Genomic DNA, 24,907 nt, shown 5'->3' on the forward strand with positions numbered 1-24,907 from the left:
ACTACCAAAAATTGTATTCATCTAAAATAACAGAACAATCAACGGGAATGGAAACATTTTTACAGAATTGTAAGTTTGCGGGTCTAGATCAGAAAGAGAGAGAATTGCTAGGGGCTGAAATTAGGATAAAAGACATTGAAGAATCAATAAAGTCCTTAAAAAACGGAAAGTCGGCAGGACCCGATGGTCTAAATTCGGAATTTTATAAAAAAAATTATGATTTGCTTTCCCCACGCCTACAGACAATGTACAAATACGCGTATACTCAACAGAAACTCCCAGAAACTCTAAATGAATCTACAATCATACTTATACCAAAAACGGACAAGGATCTTGAAGACCCAGGTTCATACAGAGCTATAGCCCTCTTAAATACTGATCAGAAAATATTAACTAAGATTCTATCTAATAGATTGAGCTTAGTGATCAGCAAATTAATACATCCCGGCCAAACAGGGTTTATCCCCAAACGGTATTCATTTTTTAATCTGAGAAGATTATTTAATATTATATACTCCAATAGAATCCCTAACGCAGAGCTAGCAATTATCTCGTTAGATGCTGAAAAAGCATTTGACCAGGTAGAATGGCCATATTTATTTTTGGTGATGGAAAAATTTCAACTAGGAGAGAAGTACTGTACATGGGTTAAATTGTTATATTCTAACCCAACAGCTAGAATATTAACAAACAAAATGTTATCAACTAAATTTAATCTCTCTAGAGGCTGTAGACAAGGATGCTCACTATCCCCACTATTATTTGCTCTTGCAATCGAACCCCTAGCAGAAAGCGTTAGAAACCATCCAGGAATATTTGGATACAATACTAGAGACACAAGGAATAAAATCTCCTTATATGCAGATGATATACTAATATATATTACAAAATTAGAAACTAGTATTCCAAACCTATTAAATCTAATAACTCAATTTGGTCAGTTTTCGGGATATAGAATCAATTGGAATAAAAGCGAAATCATGCCAATAACAAAATTCAATTTACATACAATACAACAATCCCCTTTTAAAATAGTTAAAGATAAATTTAAATACTTAGGAATCTATGTAACTAAGACATATACCTCTTTATTTAAACTAAATTTCCCACCCTTACTGAATAAACTACATAAGAATATTCAATACTGGAAAACACTCCCCATTTCAATGCTTGGGAGAATTAATGCTATAAAAATGATTTTTTTACCGCAACTGCTGTACCTACTTCAATTAATTCCGATATATATCCCAAAAACTTTTTTCAAAAAAGTCGATTCCATTGTTACAAGTTTTGTCTGGGATTATAAGAATCATAGAATAAGTAAAAAACATTTAAGTAAATCAAAGATAAATGGAGGTCTGGCTTTGCCAAATTTCTTATTTTATTTTTGGGCAGTCCGTATTAAAAACATGAATTTTTGGCTGGAAGAAATGGATCAACAACCAGATTGGCTAATGATGGAAAAGGAAGACTGTCTACCTTTTGAAATTGGACCGATCATATTTGCCCCCACAAAACTGCACAAAAAAACCTATAAAGAAAACCCCATAATACATAGTGGAATACGAATTTGGAAACAAATAAAAAAAGATTTAAAATTGAATAATATACCACTCTGCCTTCCCATTGTAAATAATCCTTTATTCAAATCATCCTTTATGGACAAAGGTTTCACACAATGGAAAAATCATGGAATCAAAAATATAGGACATCTTTATGGGAAAGGTACTTTTCTTTCATTTCAAGAGTTACAACAGAATTATGGACTGCACTCAAATAATTTCTTCAGATATCTACAAATTAGAGATTATGTTAAATCTAATACACAAGTTTACAGGAATAGGGAATCAGAAATTCTTGATGAATGTCTGAACAAGCATCCTAATACTGAAAAACTAATAGCTTATATTTATAACACCCTACTAAATAACGAGGTACCACTGACCGAACCATATAGATACAAATGGGAAAATGAAATAGGTCATCCTATCACGAAAGATATGTGGGACGAAAGTTTACAACAAATACATCAATGTTCATTAAATGCCAGACATACTTTAATACAATTCAAGGTCTTACATAGACTACACTTCTCTAAAATAAAGCTAAATAGAATCTTCCCACAAATCTCTCCTATTTGTGATAAATGTCTACATTTAGAGGCCAATTTAACACATACGTTTGCAAACTGTATAAAACTTAAACATTTCTGGACAGATATTTTTGAAATAACTTCAGAAGTTATTAATACAAAACTGGACCCAGACACAAAATTAATAATACTTGGAATATCAGAACAAAGCTTAACACTCACAACAAACCAAAGAAACTTCCTCAATTACAGTATAATAACCGGAAAAAAATTAATATTAAAATTTTGGAAAGGCCCTACAACCCCCACAATTAAAATGTGGATTACGGAAATGTCGGAGACCCTATACTTAGAAAGAATTAGACTTGTCTTAATGGACAAACAAGATCTTTTCCATAAAATTTGGGCTCCATTCATTAACTATCTGAAGGGATAGATTGGCACAGCACGAGGACCCAGCTGAAACTTGAACTCAGGAACAGATGAAAAGCTATACTTTATAACCTACGAGCCTATCTCCATTGATGTATTACAGGTAACCCATTCCACCTCCCTTGTTTTTCTGTTGTGTTTTTTTTTTTTTTTTTGCTTTCTTTTTTATTTGTAACTTTCTACCCTCTCTTTTTCTCGCTTTCTATAAAAAATAAAAATACTAGAAGTTCATGATAAAATAGGCCAACGTCAGCATGGTTCTGTGAAGGGGAGATTTTGCCTGATGAATTTGCTGGAATTCTTTGAAGAAGTAAATAGTAGGACGGACAAAGGAGAGTCAGTGGACATTGATTACCTAGATTTTCAGAAAGGTGCCACACGAGAAAGTGGGCAGAGAAGTGGCAGATGGAATATGGTGTAGCAAAGTATGGAACTCGCCTGTACTCACTGGAGTTTAGAAAAATGAGGGGACCTCAATGAAACATACCAAATAGTGAAAGGCTTGGATAGAATGGATGTGGAGAGGATGCTTCCACTATTTTTAAGAGCCCTATCTAGCTCTCTCTTGAAAGCATCCAGAGAACCTGCCTCCACCGCCCTCTGATGCAGAGAATTCCACAGACTCACCACTCTCTGTGAGAAAATGTGTTTCCTTGTCTCCGTTCTAAATGGAACGTTCTAAATGTTTCTGCACTGTATCTCTAAACTAAACTACTAATGTCTCTCTTTTTTAGGAAGAAATGGATCCAATTCAATTTATAGGTGTGTTCCACATTCTTTGTCCAATTTATTCCAATGATATTCTTATCACATGTTGGAGATAAGTACAGAATGGAACCATTGGATGTGAAATTGTATATCATCTGTTAGCCAACCTGAAATAAGGGTATGATCAACAGTTTCTGTCATTACTTTTCATGAATGATCACCATGTTCCTTGGAGATCTCTGCTTCTGGTCGTTATCCACATAATCTTATAACTAGACATTCCTTTACAAAAGTGCTGGGCAATAACCACCTAAAAACATGAGAGGGAGAGTTTAACAGTTTACCCCTGAGATTCAATTGTGTCAAATGGTCCCTTGTGAAAAACATCCTAGGATTCAGTAATGACCCAAACTTAAATACTATGGCTGCACGAGCAAATCAGAGGTTTGGTATCTCATGCCATGTGACTCACCTACTGATATCTGACACTGCAAGCAACATATACAAGGCACGTCAGGAGTGAATAGAATACTGTCCATGTGCTCAGATGACCAAAGAGGAGGTATTGGCAGCTTTAAAGTGATTTGGTTAAATCCCTAGGGCCTGACTAACTAGATCCCCATATTTTGTGGGAAGATAGGGAAGAGATTGTGGGGGCCCTTGAAGAGATATTTGTTCAAGCATTAGCCTCAGGTGAAGTTCTAGAAGGCTAATGTTGTACCATTATTTAGGAAGGGCTGCAAGAAGAAGCCAGGGAACTACAGGCTGATGAGCCTGACAGTGGTGGGTACATTGATGGACGGGTTCTTATTGACAAAATCTACTGGCATTTAGATAGGTACAGGCTGATTAGGGATAGTCAGCAAGGTTTGTACTCACGATTGTACTCATGTACGGTATGATGGAATGGATAGCACACAAACAACGTTTTTCACAGTATTTTGCAACACATGTAAGAAACCAACACTAATACCAAGTGGGGAAGACAAATATGCAATGGGCACAAAGAATCAGACCAATTGATGGATTGCAATTTGCAATATGAGAGAGGTCGTTGATGTAGTGCGAGCTGAGATAATTAGACATTTGAAAGAATATTTTTCGAAGATGTGGTGTGAGAGCTTTTGTAAGTGAGGTCTGAGGGTAGGGATAGAATAAGGGCCACAAAATGTGTGGATTTATATAAGTTTATAGAGAGTGCATTAAAGGAGGCAGGCCAAGCGAGCAGTGCTGTAGTTGGATTGGGAAGTGATTAAGACATGGATCAGAATTTCAGCGGCAAAGTCACAGGGCAAATGAAGGCAGTTTCTATGAAAAGGAGATTTGGGAATCAGAAGCTTAAAATGTACATGCATGCAACAACAATATGAAGAGTCTGAATAAGCCTGAGATAACAGCCAGGAATGTGGGATGATTAAGTTTTGATCCATAAGAGGGATAAATTGCTTTATTGGCCTAATTTAATTCAGTTTAGTTTAGTTTAGTTTAGAGATACAGCGCAGCAACAGGCCCTTCGGACCACCGAGTCTGCAACGACCAGCAATCCCCACACATTAACACTACCCTACACACTCTAGGGACAATTTACATTTATACAAACTACAAACCTGCACGTCTTTAAGGTGTTGGAGGAAACCGAAGATCTCGGAGAAAACCCACGCAGGTTATGGGGAGAACATACAAACTCCGTACAGACAAGCGTCCATAGTCAGGATTGAACCCAGGTCTCTGGTGCTGTAAGGCAATAGCTCCACTGCTACGCCACAGTGCCTCCAATGGACAAGTCATGTCATTTGCAGGCTTCAATACCTCAATTCCAAAATAGATACTTACAGTAAGTTCTATCACGGTTAGAAATTATCAAGTTACAAAAAAAGGGAGTGATATCTCTAAAAAGTGTAATAATTCTACCAGCCTGTATGGATTGTCAGCTGAAGACAGCTCAAAATGGCGCCTCAATCAATGGGCTGTTCTGTACATTCTGTATTAACCGGGAGATTCTGCTTATGTATGTTATTAGTCTTGCTGATCTGTACGGAAAAAAAAAATTCACTGAACCTTGGGTACACGTGATAATAAATAAACAATTGAACCATTGAAAATTGCAAAGATAGTGAATGGTGTAGCATTGAGAACCTCAAGTTCATCAGCAGTACCCAGAAGCAAAACAAAAGTAGGAACTAATATCATCTCCCAAACTATCCATCCACCTCACCTATTCAGTATCTCCTGCCCCACCTATGGCAAAGTCTCCACCTCATTTTGTTCTCATCAGCCACCCTCAGAAACACCAAACTGGAGTGTTGGAAGTCACCCTAAACCCCAAGGGACCACCTAAGTAGAAATATGTTTCGTTTTTTTCAAGACTGTTGATTACCACCCTCTTGATTTATGGATTCCCAGCTAAGATTTCCAAGCTGTTTCCAGTGCTTTCAGCATCTGATCTGCTAAGTACACAGCGAAGTTGATACCAACCCACTCATTTGCCACCTTGATTTATGTACTGTGCTTGTTAAAGAATCCTCCTCCTCACTCCTTCCAGGTGTCCTTGGTAGATTAAAGAGACTGTTGGTTTTAAAAGACACTAAAACAGACTGCAGACAATTTAAGTTATGACATTCCCCGCCCCATCAGTTTTGGCTGGTCTCCATGCTGACCAGAGGCACAGATTATAGACACAAAATGCTGGAGTAACTCAGCGAGACAGGCAGCATCTCTGGAGAGAAGGAATGGGTGACGTTTCCTATTGGGACCCTTCCTCAGGGGAGAGGGGGACATAGAGATATGGACCGGTAAGGTGTGAAACGACCAAACAGCATAGAAAACATGGGTTCTGAAACTGGCAAATACATTCTGTTACAAAATCATCGCAAATGATAAATGATTGAAGAGAGAGAGGGTGGTCTCTCAGTCTGAAAAAGGGTCTGGACCCAAAACGTCACCGAATTCTTCTATCCAGAGATGCTGCTTATCCCGCTGTTACTCCACATTTTGTGTCCATTTGTCAAGAGTGTTTTATTGTCATAAGTCACAGATAGAACAATGAAATTATTACTTGCATGATCTTTCTTACATGATTAAGGAAATGTTGAATGGTTCATTGTTAGCTGAGGGGAAGGTGACAACGAGGCTTACAATCAGCAACATTAAGCAGGAGGACAGGGAGACTGCTCGGCAAGGGAGCAAGGGTTGCTTGCAGTTGGAGACTGACGGGAGCTTGAGAGGGGGTTGCGTGCAGTTGGAGACTGACGGGAGAGAGAGAGGGAGTTGCTTGCAGTTGGAGACTGACGGGAGAGAGAGAGGGGGTTACGTGCAGTTGGAGACTGACGGGAGAGAGAGAGGGAGTTGCTTGCAGTTGGAGACTGACGGGCACAGATGAGGCGGGTCTGTAGCAACAGATGCGTGAGACGTGATTTGACGCCGTGCGCCTGTGTGTTGGCGGAGCAGGTACGGCGCGAACCCAGTGCCTGGAGTTTCATTTAACAAGCTCTGCCACCCAACATGTAACAAAGCAAGTGTGGAGGCAGTTTGCAACCAAGTATGGACTTTTCGGGAAAGTTAAGACACACTTTCTTACTCTTGGGGACGTTTCTATCTACGGCTGGGCTTGCTCTCGGGGGTAAGTTTTGCAACTCTAAAGTAATTAGAACTACTTTTCTCGGGGGAATAATGCAGGCTTGTTTCCATCAACTTTTGGCCGTTCAACTCTTCTCCCCTTAATCTTTTCTCATTTGCGATGTGTTTTTTTTTCAGAGTGTGTTTGGTAGTTTTAGAACCCGCGTTGTTGCCTTTTCCATACTGTGCAAATTCCTTGCAATAAGAGTTAAAAGTGAGCTTACTGTCAATTGTTTAAGTTATCTATAGATTCAAAAGGGCATGGGCCATATGGGGTTAAAACGTCGAGGTTTTTAACCGTTTAAAAACGGCAGAATTAATTGAAATATTTATTACCATACCTTGTCGTTTGTTTGCACTATTTATTGAAAATATAAGTACAGTAAGAGCATGTTTATTCAAAATCTTTTTTTGTATTGTTTAATGAAGCATGTAGTTTTACAAATGTGTATTCAAACGGATAAATGATTGGGAATGTTTGAGTTCCACTCCAATAAATTTGCCACACAAATCCCTGTCAAGGACATGACAGCACTTGCCCTGCAGTTAACTGTAATGTCATTAGTTTTAAGTTCTAGCTATGCAGGCATTTGGTTGTCACTAGAGTTACTACTTTTTGTTTTTTCATCATTTATTTATTGGGCATACCCTGTACATATACAAAGTAGTATCAGGATTCTTGATGTGGAGGTTGATATTTGGAGCAATTTACTTGTCATTTCTATTTTTTCAGCAAACTGGAGGTCAATTTCTGAAAGGTGCATGTTATAATGGAGCATGTTTTCTTCACACATAGCAGATGATGAGTAAAATCAGGATTCTTGACAAGTGGAGATTAGCATTTGGAGTAATTTGCTGTCACTCTAGCGTTTCACAGCTGACTGCGGGATTGGATTGCCACTGATCCTGCCAATCTTTCAGTTCAATGGTTCACTGGTGCGAGGTGCAAACGCACAGTGAAATTCTTCTTTTACAAACAGTCCAGTAGAGTATTGCCATACCTAAGTACATCTCTGATTAACAAATTGTACATAAATGCAAGAGGCGCCAAAATGTTTTTGCGCCAATTTCAAATTCCGATCCACGCTCTAGGTATTATGAGGGGTGCCCGTTCCAGGCAAGCCCCAGGTTATTGCGGGACTCAAGCATTGCCTTCCTTGGACGTACGGGTCGAACAGCAAACCGATGTCTCTCTCCTCGCCTGTCCACCTTTTTATCACGTGTCAAACCTTTCGCAAGATGCTGTTTTAAAAAAATATATATAATTTTACTTGAGTCATTGACCAAGACAGATTTTGAAGAATCACCAAGCAATTTTGCAAATTTTTTAGTTTAGTTTAGAGATCCTGCGCCGACCATCACTCCCCGCACGTTAACACTATCCTACACACACTAGGGCCAATTTTTGCATTTACCAAGCCAATTTACCTACATACCTGTACATTGTTCGTGTGTGGGAGGAAACCAAAGATCTCGGACAAAACCTACACAGATCACGTGGAGATCATACATACTCCAATGTTATATCTTAATTTTAATTTACGTATTCTATTCAATACATGCCGTCCTCACCACAAATTTATACTGATGTAGAAATTGGTCATTGTGTACTACCATCCTGCTGTCTTTCAAGATACCAGACATTTTTAAAACAGAAAGAACTGGAAAGGCTCAGCAAATTAGGCATCATGTGTGGAAAGTGAAAGAGTTCACCTTTCCAGTTGGAGACCAACTGCCAGAACCATGAGAGAGGGGAAAAATAAGGTAATTTTAAATTGTGGAGGGAGGGGTAGATAGGTCAAAGGGAATATCCATAATTGGCCAAATGGGTTAATCTGGCAGTTATATGATGATTGTTATGATTCATTGTTATGTGTTAATATCAGGATTGTGGATCAGGCTGCACAGAGGGAGAAAGGAAAAACAAAGCCAAATCACAGACAAATGTCTTGCAGCAATAACGGCCAAGTCTGATGCAGGCAGAAAAGGGAGTTATCTAAAGTTAGAGTTCATTGTTGTGTCCCACGGGCTCCAGTCTCCTCAGAGGGAAGGTGAGGTACTGTTCCTTGAACTGTTCCTCAAACTGTTTAGGAGGCCACAGGCAAAGAGGACGGTGGGAATTGGATGGAGATTTAAAGTGGCAGATGGAGTACAGATGCTTCGTAAAGTGATTCCTATGCAATTTCCTTCAGCAACAAGATTCCTCGATAATGGCCTAGTATGGCATTTTCAACTCGCAGGAACAGGAGGCTGCAGAGAGTGATGGGCTCAGCCCAATCCATCATGGGCACAGCCTTCTGCTCCATCGACAGCATCTACATGAGGTGCGATGGAAGTAAAGACGCTGATCCCCTGTTTAAATCACTGCATCAGTGTAAAGAGTCCATGTGTTCTTGGAGCCGAATTAGGACCTTTTGGCCCATCAATTCTACTCTGCCATGCAATGTTAGCTGATTTTTCTTTCCCTCTTAACCTCATTCTCCTGGAAAGGTTGGGTACTACGTTTTAACATTTTTGTGAAATGTGTTCTTGGAAATGGATTTCACGGTTAGGGACCTGATATTTTCACATGATTAAGGGGACAAATAGATATTAAAAACTCAACCATATTTATTGGCACATTTAGGAACAAAAGGCAATGGGAAAGAAAGTGAATAATGTACTGTTGCGTGAGGCTTTGAAATTGATTGCATGGAGTCTAATCAATAATCAGTCCTACAGCCTTTCCAACTAATTAAATACACATTATATCGGAAGGTCTCCAGTCTGGGCTCTTACCAGGGGTCATCCAGTGGAGGCAGAGTTTGCAACTTTGGATGCCACCATGTAGCTAATAGTGTATCGCTTGCTGCTTGAGCACCACAATGAGTTGCAAAGCGTACACAATCAATAACCCACATTGCGAGTTCATCTGACATACATGTTTGTCCTGCCGGGGTAACACACAATCCCGACATACAATCAACCAGACAACCGAGTTGCTTCCATATTTCTATATCTCGTTCAGGAGAGTTCTCCTGTAATCTAATGATGTCTTGGATAGTTGGCATTGGCTTTTCTGAGGGAGGCTTGTCTTTTTCTACACTTTTAGTGTGCCTCATCATTTTAGGTACAACCACCCTGTACTCCCGGGACATTTCTTTAGCTTTTTGGTCAGCACGACAATTTCCTATATCTACTGAGGTTTGGCCCTTAGTATGAGCACTACATTTCATAACGGAAATTTGTTCTGGCAACATTAAGGCTTGTAACAAGTAGAGATGCTACAAAACTTACCTTCAGCGGCGCTGCAGTTCTGTCACTGGCCATGTGCGCGACTTTGGCGCCTTTGGGGGGGGGGGGGGGGTCGGGATTAAAATGCCGTTTTCTCCTGCTTATCGGAGGCGGTTTTCCTCGGGCTGCCAACTGCTGAAGAACAATCGATCGGACTTCCGTTCCCGATTTTTATGTATTTAATCCCGAGACAATTTAATAATTACATTAAAATAAAAAGCGACTTCTAACGCCCTCAACGCCTACAACGTGACGGAAAAATGTTTGGGGTGTCACTGACAAGTAACACTGTCTTTTAGGAGCCCACGGGGTTACAGTTATCCCGTTATCTCCATATTCAATTTTCAACTAGAATGCACATAGCAAATCCCGAGCTAGCAGATTACAATCCAGACCTGTGGTGATTACAAACTCATGCTGCACTGGCCCGCTTCGGTATGTTACTTCAACTGGCATAGAGGGGGTATTGGCATACTTGCCCTTGGAATCCGGACAGTCTCTGGGTTTTGTCAGATTTAGGAAGATTGTAAATGGACTACATAGATGACATGGATGCCCCTATGTCCACTAAAAAGGTGCATCTTCCCACAACCTGTAGTTATAAAACAGGTTCCTCATCAGTGTTGCCCCCGTTCACCACTAAATTGGCCAGTCAGTTCTGGGAAAACAGATGATTCTGGGAGAAGTTGCATGCCTCTCCTGTCCTCAATTTCCTTGCCAACCTCCACTTTGCTCGTGCTGATAGCCCCCTCCTCCTTGTTTTCGTCATGGGCATTACCTGCTCCAATGACCATACCCGCCACAGCTAACGCAACGGACTGGTCCCAATGCTCTGCTCACTCTAAAATGCGGCTTTGGGGGAACGTAGGGTTGGCTGTAAGCGGGGGTACATGGTCCACTGGGGTAACCTGTACACCTGTGTCCATGTCTCTCCACCCATCCTGGCACACAGTACTGGGTTCCGCTTGGTAATTGCTGGTATCTGGAACAACTCTCGGTCCCTCCTATTTCATTACATACTCCGTTTTTGCTTTAACCTGGGGCTGATTCTCCTGTCTGTTACTATCCTTCCAATGGTACCTAATAGCACGGACCATTTGACTCGGACTATTTGCAGACCAGTCCTTATTATTAGTGTTTATTGCCTCTGCAACAGTGGCTGGCAGACAGTTTATTAAAATAGCACAATACTGGGGTGAGTTTTTTTCACACAGAGAATTGTGAGTCTGTGGAATTCTCTGCCTCAGAAGGCGGTGGAGGCCGGTTCTCTGGATATTTTCAAGAGAGAGCTAGAAAGGGCTCTTAAAGATAGTGGAGTCAGGAGATATGGGGAGAAGGCAGGAACGGGGTACTGATTGGGGATGATCAGCCATGATCACATTGAATGGCTGTGCTGGCTCGAAGGGCCGAATGGCCTACTCCTGCACCTATTGTCTAGGTATGTTGCAAAGCCTACCTGAAGCGTCTTTGAAAATCTGCCGTTGCGGGTGTGCGCGATTTTGGCGCCGTTTAGAGGGGGCGGGTTTAAAACGCGATTTTCTCTAGGCTGTTCAAATCGAAGATGTTCAGCCTAGTTAATTATTAACGAAAAATCGCTGGAAGACCCCGTCGCAAAAACTATTATTAGTTTTAAAGGCCTCGTATAATAGTTATAGTAGTTTAAAAATCAATCTCTAAACCCGCGACCGTCAGCAACCGCAGCGTCTCATAAAGCAAATAGCTGAAGTTAGGTTGTATATTTTTACATTAAAAAGGGCTTCTAAAGATCCCTTTATACAAAGTTTAATATTGCGAGTAGCTCATTTTGGGCCCATTATATCGCGCAGTATTTTTCTCGGCATTTGGGGGCACAAATCTACCGCAATGTGAACGTTCTAAACCAGCGCGTTCCACAGGGACCCACTAGAAAGCTGATTTAAATGGGCATTTATTTACAGCAATTGAACACTGAATTCCTTCCATTTGGTCTATAAATTAATGTAAATGAGATTTAAAAATCATGTTTTATTGTGAATTATTTGTGAATATTATTTGGACATTTAGGCTATTTAAAAATGTTAATCATTTATTAAGAAATGGATAGATTTTCTCGGCATTTGGGGGCACAAATCTACCGCAATGTGAACGTTCTAAACCAGCGCGTTCCACAGGGACCCACTAGAAAGCTGATTTAAATGGGCATTTATTTACAGCAATTGAACACTGAATTCCTTCCATTTGGTCTATAAATTAATGTAAATGAGATTTAAAAATCATGTTTTATTGTGAATTATTTGTGAATATTATTTGGACATTTAGGCTATTTAAAAATGTTAATCATTTATTAAGAAATGGATAGATCTAGTAATTGAAGTCTGAAATTAGCTACAATTAGGTAACTAACTAATTATATGCTTTAATTTCAGGTCATCCAAGTAAGATTATTTTATATTTGTTTCAGAATGCTTCAATCTATGATAACTGAAAATTTCATTCAGTTCTCTTAATTTTTAAGAAAGTTATGGGCTTTTGACTGTTCACGATCACAACTTTTTTGTTATGTCCATAGAAAATCAATAGGGAACAAGATGCTCATTTCCGAGTATGAAAATGGCCATAACTTTTTAAATACTTGAGATATGAAAGTGAATTAGGTGTAAAATTAAACTTATTTTTATGCTTTATCTGATGGGATAAATTACAGACTTGATTTTTAAAATCTCAAATTGCTATATTGTCTATTGAGTTTGCACCGTTCTGATAATTAGCATCCTCTGAATAGTCTATATACATCTCCGAAAATCTTTCCAAAAATTCTTCTGCCCCTCTCCTCTCCGGGGTCTAATATCCAAAATGTTGGAGATATCGATGGGTTTCTGCAGAGTGGTAGTATGGGCAGCTAGGATTGCATCCTCCCATGCCGTCCTCTAGGCAGGTTAGCTGGTGCATCATGAGTTGGGGATCCCAAGTTAACTAAGAATCTTGCATGTTTTACTGGGGTTAAATCTTGTTGCACTGGAGCCCACAAATCTCTTGAATCGGCATGATATACTTGTATGGTAGTTCGGAGGTAGTCTATAAATGAGGCCGATTACTTCTCTCTATCAGGCATCCGACTCAGTACAGCCATCATCTCATTCGGCTTCCAAGGGGAATAAACACCTATGGTTTGGGTGTTACCGGCGCCAATTGCATTTGCTGGATTAAAAGCTAGGTTAGACATTTCTCTAACCGGGAATTGGCAGCGAGCGGGTCGTCACTCAACTATCTTGTCTGTCCCTGCCTCGTGCTCAGCTCCAGATTCCCAGGGGCTCAAATCACTCAGAATCCTCGTTCTCGGTTATGAGAGGAAGGCAATAATTTTCAAAGGACTGGTCCCGTTCTCTTGGTCTACGCTTTATCCTTCTTGGTTTAGGGGGTTCCTGAACTCGTAGCATGAGTATACATTTTCTAGTTTTACTCTTAGTACCGAACACAACCGGGTTGGGGTCAGCGAATTCTGAGTTAGTGCTGTTGCAAGGGATGCGGGTGGTGCTGTGGGATCAATATCTGCATAAGGTTGGGGTTGTAGATGGGTCCTAATACGGACACTTTCCCAATCTCTTAAATACTAATTGTCTCCCTCTTCTAAGCCAAAGCCAACCATTGGATCACATAATCCTTTTTTCTTATCTATTTCTCACCCATCCTGGGACTGTTTGGACTCCCGTTCCTTATATTCCTTATAAGCACAAGTACATTCTCTTTTCAATGTATCCATAGGTTTGATCAAACTTCTTTCTGTAAGCACTATCCCCAGTTTCAGAGCTGTTTCTTGCCAATTTGCTAACATTACGGCTTCTTTCTGTTGCCTCGGCGCTTGATAATGTTGTCTCCAGAGACAAATATGCTCCTTAGCAGCCATATTTTGACTATACTTCCAAATTATCTTCTCTATGTATTTCACACCTTCCAGGGTCACTCTCTCGATCCAGTCACTCGAGCCCTCAGCAGCCTCGTGCAAACAGAACAGAAGAAAAGACAACCGACACGCCCCAACGAATCGATCACCCACTTATACCCCAAACAGTGGCGGGAAACTAATGGCGCAAATGTACAGGGGGAGGCAACCCCTACAAACCAATCACAAATTCAATGCATAGAAACAAAGTAAAAACATCTTTAGGAGCCCAGACTTTGTGGCAACAGGTGGGTCACATGGGTAGATGCTTCTTGAAACTTCTTTAGAGGTCCAAAGAAAATATTTGGCCAGGTAAGGTTTAGAAGGATATGCGTCAAACACAGGCAGGTGTAAATGAGGCACATCTTGATTGATGTGGGCTGATGGGTCTGTTTCCAAGCTGTATGACTCTATAGAGAGGTAGATTTTGTGTGCGATAGGTTGCAGTGGCAGTAAGATTTATCACATTGCCTTCAGGTGCAAGTTAATTGTTGATATGCACCAATCTTATTTTATCATCTGTTAAATGTGCTTCTTCATGCCTTTCATCTTTTTAAATGCTTAATTTTGCAAACTGTGTTTTGACTGCAAACTTGTGGCTGGTTCCCCAGTTATGCTTCTGGTGGAGCAGAGGGACGGCAGCTTCGTGATCTGTGCAATTGTTCATGTGCAGACACTAGAACTTATTCATCAGTTTTAAAAACCTATAGCCTCTTAATTATTCCTGCCATGATATGGATCATTATATTGCTATCACTTTATAATTTTCATTCTCTGTTTCAATGAAATTGCTTGTGTACATTTGTTAATCATATTGCCAGGCTTTAGTGGAAAGAAAATCTGGGTTTATTTTACACTTTTATTTAGACCAGTTTTATACTGAGAGGTGTTATTTCAGAGGGTGCTCATTTACCAGATTACTGCGCAGTTGGCTTGTTATTTTTAGGGATTTGGGGATACAAATAGCTGCACTGATTCTTTTTGGTGATGTGTTAAATGAAAAGCCTTTATCTCCTAAAGAACTCAAATATTGATAACATACTTTCCATGGAGCCAGTCTGGAGTGGGTTCAAACTTCAAACAAAAGTAGAACAAAAGCACATACAGATTTTATGTAAGAACACTTCAACACCAAGCGGCAGCTGCATTCTTGTAGTGCCATTCCTTGAGTGAGCTATGAAATGAAGGGCCTCATAAGTTTGTAACAATGTAAGATTATTTGAAAAGCACAATAAGAATCCTGGTTATCTACGGCAATCTCTTTTTCTCTTAAAACATCCCTACAGAGTAGTTGGTTATTCATTTCATTGATTGTCAATGGGACTCTATTTGCAATTTACTTATTATATATGCTGACATAAATGTTGCACTTTATTAGTCACTAGACCAAGTGCAGACCCATTGGGTCTGCTCCCCCAACGCAGCCGTTCCCTACCCGTAGCCCCCACGGGAGACGTGGTCCTCCAACTCAAGCGGCTCAGGAATGAGCAGTGCGGCTGGTTTTAAATGGCGTCTTTGAGGCGAGATGCGGGCGCCAGCAGCCGTTATGGTCGCTGGCCAGCAGGAGGCGACAAAATGAGTGAGTGGGGGGGGGGGGGGGAAGAGGATTTAATGAAAAATGTGGACATAAACATAACGAAATCTAATGAGGAGTGGATAGTTGGAATGAAAAGTGAAATGTCTACCGAAATGGCTGCTTCTATGGGTGAGAAGCCAGTTTATTTTTGAAATATTGGGGGGTGGGGGGGAGAAGGATTTGATTAAAAAGGTGTACTTAAACACGACGAAATGTAATGAGGAGCGGATACTTAGAAAGAAAAGTGAAATCTCTACCGAAAATGGAAAAGACGTCGGCGATTCTGCGTCCGGTTTCGGAGTTGCAGGGAATCAATGGAAGAAATGCGGCCGGAAGCCGTACATGTAAATGGATCCATTCCGATTGGACGTCTGCGAGCGTCGGGCATCGCGATTGGACGTCTGCGAGCATCGGGCATTGTGACATCGCACGGCGGGAACGAATCGAAAGGCAGAAAGGCAGCCGGACGGATGTCGGACGGATGGGGCGAGAGTTTTATAGATAGATAGATAGATAGATAGATAGATAGATAGATAGATAGATAGATAGATAGATAGATAGATAGATATAAACTGTGCAAATAAGATTTTTGGTACATAACTTAGAATTCATATAGTAGAAATGTAAGTATGATGCCAGCAGCTGCGGTACATTATATTGCATGCAAAGTGAACCTTACAGTTGTTATTCTTTAGTCCTTGCACATGGAGGATAACAATTGTATTTGCGTTTTTCTAATAAAGCGCAAGATTTCCAAGACTATCAATAGGCTATGAGGTATTGGCAGAAAAGCCTCACTTCTATGTTGCTGCCGTGAGATGAATGCGAGAAGACTGCGCTTTTAATGTTATCATCCTCAGCTGTCAGTGCTAACATTCATGTTAATAAGAAGCAACATTTTAATGAACATAATTCACCCTAGTCAAATGCATTCCACAGACTTTATGGTCCATATCCCAACACCTAAACGTGTTGTTTTATTGAGTATTTCATTATTCTTGTTATAATATTTGCTAACATCATCTGCAGTTTTCAGTGCACATTGGTTGAAGGAAGTAGGACGATAGTTATGGATGAAAAGTGTTGTGGCGGCTTTGGAGAGTGTAAAAAATGGCTCACCAGGATATTGCCTGGATTAGAGAAGATTAGCTATAAAGAGAGTGTGGACAAACTTAGATTGTTTTCTTTGGAAGGAGATGGGTGACCAGATAGAAGCATATAAAATTATGAGAGGTATAAATAGTCGATTTTTTTTCCCAAGGTGGATTTGTCAAATGCTAGTAGACAGAGATTTAGGGTGAGATGCAATATGTTTAAAAGAGATTTGCAGGGCATTTCTTTTGCATCGAGAGTGGTAGGTGCCTGGAATACCATGTTGGGGAAGGTGTTGGAAGCAGATATGATAGTAACATTTAAGAGGCATTTGTTTAAGAAAGAACTGCAGATGCTGGAAAAATCGAAGGTAGACAAAAATGCTGGAGAAACTCAGCGGGTGAGGCAGCATCTATGGGGCGAAGGAATAAGTGACGTTTCGGGTCGAGACCCTTCAGACTGATGGGGGGGGGGGGACGGGAAGAAGAAAGGAAGATGCGAAGACAGTACGCTATGGGAGAGCTGGGTATAAACTACCCAAGCGAAATATGAGGTGCTGCTCCTCCAATTTACGGTGGGACTCACTCCGGCTATGGAGGGGGCCCAGGAGAGAAAAGTTGGATTCGGACTGCGAGGGGGAGTTGAAGTGCTGAGCCACCGGGAGATCAGGTTGGTTATTGCGAACCGAGTGGAGGTGTTCAAGCGAAGCGATCGCCAAGCCTACGCTTGGTCTCACCGATGTAGAGCAATTGACACCTAGAGCAGCGGATGCAATAGATGAGGTTGGAGGAGATGCAGGTGAACCTCTGTCTCACCTGGAAAGACTGATTGGGTCCTTGGATGGAGTCGAGGGGGGAGGTAAAGCGACACGTGTAGCATTTCCTGCGGTTGGAAGGGGAAGTACCAGGGGAGGGGGTGGTTTGGGTGGGAAGGGATGAATTGACCAGGGAGTTACAGAGGGAGCGGTCTCTGCAGAAAGCCGAAAGGGGAGGAGATGGGAAGGTGTGGCCAATGGTGGGATCCCTTTGTAGGTGTCGAAAATGTCGGAGGATTATCTGTTGTATGTGACGGCTGGTAGGGTGGAAGGTGAGGACAAGGGGGACTCTGTCCTTGTTACGAGTGGGGGGGATGGGGAGTGAGATGGGAGCTACGGAAAATAGAGGAGACCCTGGTGCGAGCCTCATTTATAGTCGAAGAGGGAAACCCCCGTTCCCTAAAGAATGAGGACATTTCAGATGCCCTGGTGTGGAACACCTCATCCTGGTGTAGATGCGGCGTAGACTGAGGAATTGGGAGTAGGGGATAGAGTCCTTACAGGAAGTAGAGTGGGAAGAAGTGTAGTCCAAATAGCTATGGGAGTCAACGGGATGTAGTAGATATTGGTCAGTTGTCTGCTACTTGCGATGGAGATGGTGAGGTCCAGAAATGGTAGGGAGATGTCGGAAATGGTCCAGGTGAATTTGAGTGTCCAATGGAAGTTAGTGGTGAAATGGATGAAGTCAGTGAGTTGTGTGTGGGTGCAGGAGGTAGCAGCAATGCAGTCGTCAATGTAGCGGAGGTAGCAGCAATGCAGTCGTCAATATAGCGGAGGTAGAGTTCGGGGATAGGGTTGTTCGACGTACCCTACAAAGAGGCAGGCATAGCCTGGGCCCATGCGCGTGCCCATAGCTACGCTTTGGATTTGGAGGAAGTGGGAGGAGTCAAACAAAAAGTTGTTAAGGGTAAGGACCAACTCCGCTAAGCGGAGGAGAGTATCGGTAGACGGGGATTACTTGGTTCTGCGGTTGAGGAAGAAAAGGAGGGCTCTAAGACCCTCCTGGTGGGGGATGGAGGTGTAGAGTGACTGGACATCCATGGTGAAGATGAGGGAGTGGGGGCTTGGAAAACGGAAGTCATGGAGGAGACGAAGAGTGTGTGAGGTGTCTTGGACATAGGTAGGGAGGGATTTGACCAGGGGGGATAGGATAATGTCGAGGTATGTGGAGATAAGTTTGGTGGGATAAGAACAAGCAGAAATAATGGGTCTGCCAGAACAGTCGGGTTTGTAGATTTTGGGGAGAAGGTAAAATCGGGCCGTGCGGGTCTGAGGAACGATAAGGTTGGAGGCTTGGGAGGGCAGGGAGCCGGAAGTGATGAAGCCAGTGATGGTGTTTGAGATAATGGCCTGGTGCGCGTCCGTGGGGTCCTGGTCCAAGGATAAGTAGAAGGAGGTGTCTGAGAGTTGTCGACTGGCCTCAGACCGGTAGAGATCAGCGCACCAGACTACCATGGCAACTCCCTTGTCAGCAGGTTTGATCACACAGGCATTTAGACAGATACGTGAACAGATAGGGGATGAGCTGGATATAGCCTATGAGCAGGCAGATAGAATTCGTTTATAGAAAAAAGTAGATTTTCAAAGTCTACAGAGAGATTTATGCCAGTTGGAAGAGTGGGCTGAAAGATGGCAGATGGAGTTTAATGCTGATAAGTGTGAGGTGCTACATCTTGGCAGGACAAATCAAAATAGGACGTACATGGTAAATGATAGGGAATTGAAGAATGCAGGTGAACAGAGGGATCTGGGAATAACTGCACAGTTCCCTGAAAGTAGAATCTCATGTAGATAGGGTGGTAAAGAAAGCTATTGGTGTGCTGGCCTTTATAAATCAGAGCATTGAGTATAGAAGTTGGGATGTAATGTTAAAATTGTACAAGGCATTGGTGAGGCCAATTCTGGAGTATGGTGTACAATTTTGGTCGCCTAATTATAGGAAGGATGTCAACAAAATAGAGAGAGATCACAGAGGAGATTTACTAGAATGTTGCCTGGGTTTCAGCAACTAAGTTACAGAGAAAGGTTGAACAAGTTAGGGCTTTATTCTTTGGAGCGCAGAAGGTTAAGGGGGGACTTGATAGAGGTCTTTAAAATGATGAGAGGGATAGACAGAGTTGACGTGGATAAGCTTTTCCCACTGAGAGTAGGGAAGATTCAAACAAGGGGACATGACTTGAGAATTAAGGGACTGAAGTTTAGGGGTAACATGAGGGGGAACTTCTTTACTCAGAGAGTGGTGGCTGTGTGGAATGAGCTTCCAGTGAAGGTGGAGGCAGGTTCGTTTTTATCATTTAAAAATAAATTGGATAGTTATATGGACGGGAAAGGAATGGAGGGTTATGGTCTGAGCGCAGGTATATGGGACTAGGGGAGAATACGTGTTCGGCACGGACTAGAAGGGTCGAGATGGCCTGTTTCCGTGCTGTAATTGTTATATGGTTAATCATAGAAAACAATAGTTTGTGAATGAAGTGGAAATGCTTATCAATTTGAATTTATGCTTGTTATTTTACTTTGGTTTAATTGTGTCATTGTATAGAAAATTTGCATTTAACAGAAACATGGCCATTTAAAGAACTGCTGCAACTTAATTTTAAGGCTGAAATAAAAATTGTTTTACAGCTTATTACTTCATAGTAAATATACTCTTTGCTTGAACATGTTGTGAATTATTTACATTCCAAGAGGAAAATATATATTTTCAGTCTATAGATTTAACTTTAACTTTTAGAGTCAAGTATATCATTTCATTGTAATTTAGAATATTATGTCTAGAGCTAGTACAGACCTGTGGAGAAAAAAATGGACATACCTGTATATGGGCATTGTCTACACAGTAGAAATAGTTTGCTTTAATTATATGGATGCCTGGTGAGATTGCATCTAGAATATTGTGAACAGGGCTGGCATCTAAACCAAAGGAAGAATATACGTGCAAGAGAGAGAGTGCAGTGAAGGTTCACCTGAAATGGCAAGTGTCTCATGTAAAAGAGGTTGTCGCAGGTTTCACAATCTCAAGCGCTCTGGAGCCCAAGTTACTGAATATATTCAAGACAGATTAATAGGTTTTTAGATTGAACAAAAACAAGGAATATAGGATTAGTACTGGAAAATTATGTCAAAATAACATACGAGCCATAATCTCATTTAAATGCAGAACAAGCATGGGAGTTAAAGTTCACAAGTTGTAGGAGCAGAATTAGGCCATTCGGTCCATCGAGTCTACTCTGCCATTCAATCATAGCTGATATATCTTTCCCTCTCAACCTCAATCCCCCATAACCTCTGACACCCATCGGGCCAACTCTTGCTTAAATTTCTATGTTCAAGAGTCAATAGTGTTTTATTATCATACGCCCCGAAACAGAATGATGAGGAGGGACCTAATTGAAACTTATTGAACAGTGAAAGGCCTGGATAGAGTGGATGTAGACAGGCTGTTTCCACTAGTGGGAGAGTCTAGGACCAGAGGTCATAGCGTCAGAATAGAAGGACGTTCCTTAGGGAAGGTGATGAGGAGGAATATATTTATTCAGATGGTGGTGAATCTGTGGAATTTGTTACCACAGAAGGCTGTGGGGGCTGTCAATTGATATTTTTAAGGCAGAGATAGATAGACTCTTGAGTAGTACACGGGTTATGGGGAGATGGCAGGAGAATGAGATTAAGGGGGAGAGTTAGATCAGCCATTATTAAATGGCAGAGTAGACTTTTTTTTTCTTTTTTAAAATTTATTTATTAGAAGTACAATAAGTTACAGTAATACACACCACATATATCTTATTACATTTGTTGTACCCCTTCATTTTTTGAGCTTTAGGAAAGATAGAAATAAAGGAAGTAAGGAAAGTGAGAAAGAGTCATGATAGTGCGAGAGAGTGTTGGAAAAAAAAAAGCCCATTAGAAAGAGAGTTAGAGAAGAAAGTTAAGAAATAGACCCTAGAAAAGAGAGAAAGAAAGAGAAACAGTTGCTCTATTATAAAAAACTACACAAAAAGGGATCTACCAACCACATTTTTCATCCCCCGTTACCAGATCCTGGCACCATTTATTTTTTAAATTACTGTTGCACCTTATACTTGTAGTAAGTCCATAAATGCAGACCACGTCTTTTGGAAGTGGTCTGCTTTGCCTGCGAGGAGGAGTCTCATATCTTCCAGGTGTAATGTTTCGAACATATTTGAAATCCACATTTTTATTGTTGGTATAGCAGCGTTTTTCCAGAATTTGAGTATAAGCTTTTTTCCCGTTATTAGCCCATAATTAAATTAATTCTTTTGGAACACGTTTAGTTCAGGGCTACCTTCCATTATTCCAAAGATAATCCATTCTGCTTTTGGTATCAGTTTTATTTTAAATAATTTTGTGAAGATTTCAAAGATTTCGATCCAGAATTTTTGGATTTTTATACAAAAAACAAATGAGTGGGCTATGGTAGCTTCTTGAGACTGACATTTATCACAAATGGGTGAGACGTTAGGGAAAAGTTTATTTATTTTGGTTTTTGAATAGTATAGTCTATGTAATGTTTTGAATTGAATTAGAGTATGTCTTACGTTAATCGAGCATTTATGCACATATAATAAGTGTTTATCCCAGCTCTCTTTTGAAACTTTTTTTATAGCTAGTTCTTGTTCCCAGTCTCTTCTAATACCGTCAGTTGTAGGTATTTCTATATTTAAAATAGTGTTATATAAGTATGATATTAAGTTTGCTGATTTGGCCTTTGTCTTCATTGCTTCGTAGAGTAGACTTGATGGGCCAAATGGCTTAATTCTGATCCTTCCACTTTTCCCCATTCTTTTTAGACTCACCGGGGTCCTACTTTAGTTTTGAGATACAAAGTCAGGATCGAACCTGGGTCTCTGGTGCTGTGAGAGCAGTATTTTTATTTAGTTTTTTACTTTAAATTACAATATCTGCAGTCTCTTGTGTTTCAAGTTATTAATTGTTCCCCTTTATTCATGTTCAGGTTGTGCATATATAGTCAAGAGTAAAGAAAAGTCAAGAGAGTTTTATTGTCATGTGTCCCAGATAGGACAATGAAATTCTTGCTTGCAGCAGCACAACAGAATATTGTAAGCATAAACACAGAACAGTTCAGTGTGTCTATATACCATAGACCATTTATATTACACATAAATAAACCGATAAAATGAAGCTATATATAACAAACATCAATGATTTCACCGGGTGGCGCCAGCAATGGCTACCTCGCCAACAGTCTGTCTGTCCCTTCCTTCTTTGTTGTTTAATAGCATGTGTTAAATGTATGTCGTCAAGTCAAGAGTCAAAAGAGTTCATTGTCATGTGCCCCAGATAGGACAATTATATATACCTTCTACCTGATGGCAGCAGAGAGATGAGTGTGTGGCCAGGATGGTGTGGGCCCTTGATGATGCTGGCAGCCTTTTTGAGGCAGCGCCTGCGATAGATCCTCTCGATGGTAGGGAGGTCAGAGCCGATGATGAACTGGGCAGTGTTTACAACTTTTTGCAGCCTTTTCCGCTCCTGGACGCTCAGGTTGCCGAACCAAGCCACCTTGGGGGAAACCTTTTCTAAACTCTTACCTCGACGGAGATGTGATTTTTTTTTTTCCGTATCGTATCTCCGTCCGCACTGCGGCCAAACATCGAGGAGCTGACGGCTTCTGCTGGAGACTGACTTCGGGAAGCCCAATCGCGGGAGTCTGAGGACTTACCATCGTGGTGCTCGCGAACTCTGGTTAGAGACCGACGTTGGGAGCTCCAAGCCGCAGGAGCTTCGACCACCCCGACGCGGGAGCTTCGATCGACCCGACATGGGAGCTTCAATTGCTGGCTGCGGGAGCTTCGATCGCAGTGACTGCAGATGGTTCGACTGCCCCGAACACAGGAGAATAACGAGGAAGAAGATTGGACTTTATTGCCTTCCATTACAGTGAGGAATGTGAAGAATCCGCTGTGGTGGATGTTTATTAACTTTTATGTAGTTGTGCATCTTGCTTTTATTTAGTAATTCAAATTTCACTGTATCTTAATTGGTACATGTGACAATAAACTGACCTTGAAACCTTGAGATCCCAGCACTGACCCCTGCAATAAACAGTCCCTAAATCTCAGTGCTTAACTATTTCTAATTATCTTTTAAGGTGATAATTGCTACATGGGATACACAATTATTTTATGTTTGTGTGATGATTAGGGTTCTCAGCATTTTCAGGAAGAAATTAAGACTAAAGTCGTGCCCTTCTAATACATTATTAAAATGCATTCCTGGAGTGGATTCCCAATAGAAACAATAATTAGAGATGTTGTGTTTAAGAAGGAACTGCAGATGTTGGAAAATCAAAGGTAGACAAAAATGCTGGAGAAACTCAGCGAGTGAGGCAGCATCCATGGAGCGATGGAGATAGGCAACGTTTCGGGTTGAAACCCTTCTTCAGACTTAGGGATGTTGATTGATTTTGTGTTGATGCTCAGGATTTCGAAGATTCTTCACACAGTCGGGGGTGATACGAACTGCACCGATGGAGTAGGAGACCAATACAATTAGATGGAATTGCATTTAATTTCCAAAATAGTTTAGTTGTTTATTATCGTCATGTGTACTGGGGTACAGTGACAGAGAATTTACAGATAAAAGGAATGATAATACTGGGTTAAGATTAGTAAATAACAGAGTCAATCCGCAGTAAATGCAAATGAGAGCAGTGTAGAATTATTTCACGCTTGAATAATCGTCTAAACTATCAGAGGTAAGCAGGTGGGATATGTACACGTTTTACCTCAAAATACCTCCATGTGTATCATTAAAACATAGGCATCCCTATCCTTTTGATTCTCTGATCATTCTTGATGCTGACAAAAATACAAAATCCTGTTGTTGCAGTCTCCAGTCAGTTTTCAGAGCTTTTAATTTGCCATGCTTTTTTTTTCCTGCATCAAACAAAAGTATTTAAACATTTAGTTCCCTTACTCTTTCATTGAGTAAAAACATTCTAATGATAACTTACCTTGCAATGTTTTTAGTTGTTGATAAGCTATTCTTAAAAGTCCTTAGATGTGGCAATTTTTCAAACTTGGGCTGATAAATGAGAAGATATTTGTGTCACACAAAGTAATCTCCAACACGAGAGCCTATCTACCATTCCTGACCAATTATTGACATTATCATTGAATCTCCCAGTGTCAATATTCTGTGAGATGCCTTGAGGGCAAACCTAATTGAGCTAGGATATAAATAGAGCAGGTCATATTTGTGCATTTTGCAGTAAATGTCACTTCTCCTGGCTCTCAAAGTCTCTCTTAAATCTCTTGCCTGGATGTACAACTTCAATTAAAAAAACCCAATGAATTCACCAGCATACTAAACACCTGCTATGTTGATGAGACCGCACTCTGA

General features: G+C 40.9%; 1 protein-coding gene across 1 annotated transcript in view; it reads left to right on the forward strand.

Moving 5' to 3' along the window:
• Nucleotides 1–6,646: 6,646 nt before the first annotated feature.
• LOC116979191 (chondroitin sulfate proteoglycan 4-like) overlaps nucleotides 6,647–24,907 on the forward strand; it is an 87,159-nt gene continuing 68,898 nt past the window's right edge. Inside the window, exon 1 of the mRNA XM_033030747.1 lies at nucleotides 6,647–6,851. Within this exon, the coding sequence (XP_032886638.1) occupies nucleotides 6,773–6,851 (79 nt within the window). The 5' untranslated portion in view covers nucleotides 6,647–6,772. The remainder of the gene's footprint in view (nucleotides 6,852–24,907) is intronic.

This window comes from Amblyraja radiata, chromosome 1 (assembly GCF_010909765.2).
Source record: "Amblyraja radiata isolate CabotCenter1 chromosome 1, sAmbRad1.1.pri, whole genome shotgun sequence".
Taxonomy (NCBI): Eukaryota; Metazoa; Chordata; class Chondrichthyes; order Rajiformes; family Rajidae; genus Amblyraja; species Amblyraja radiata.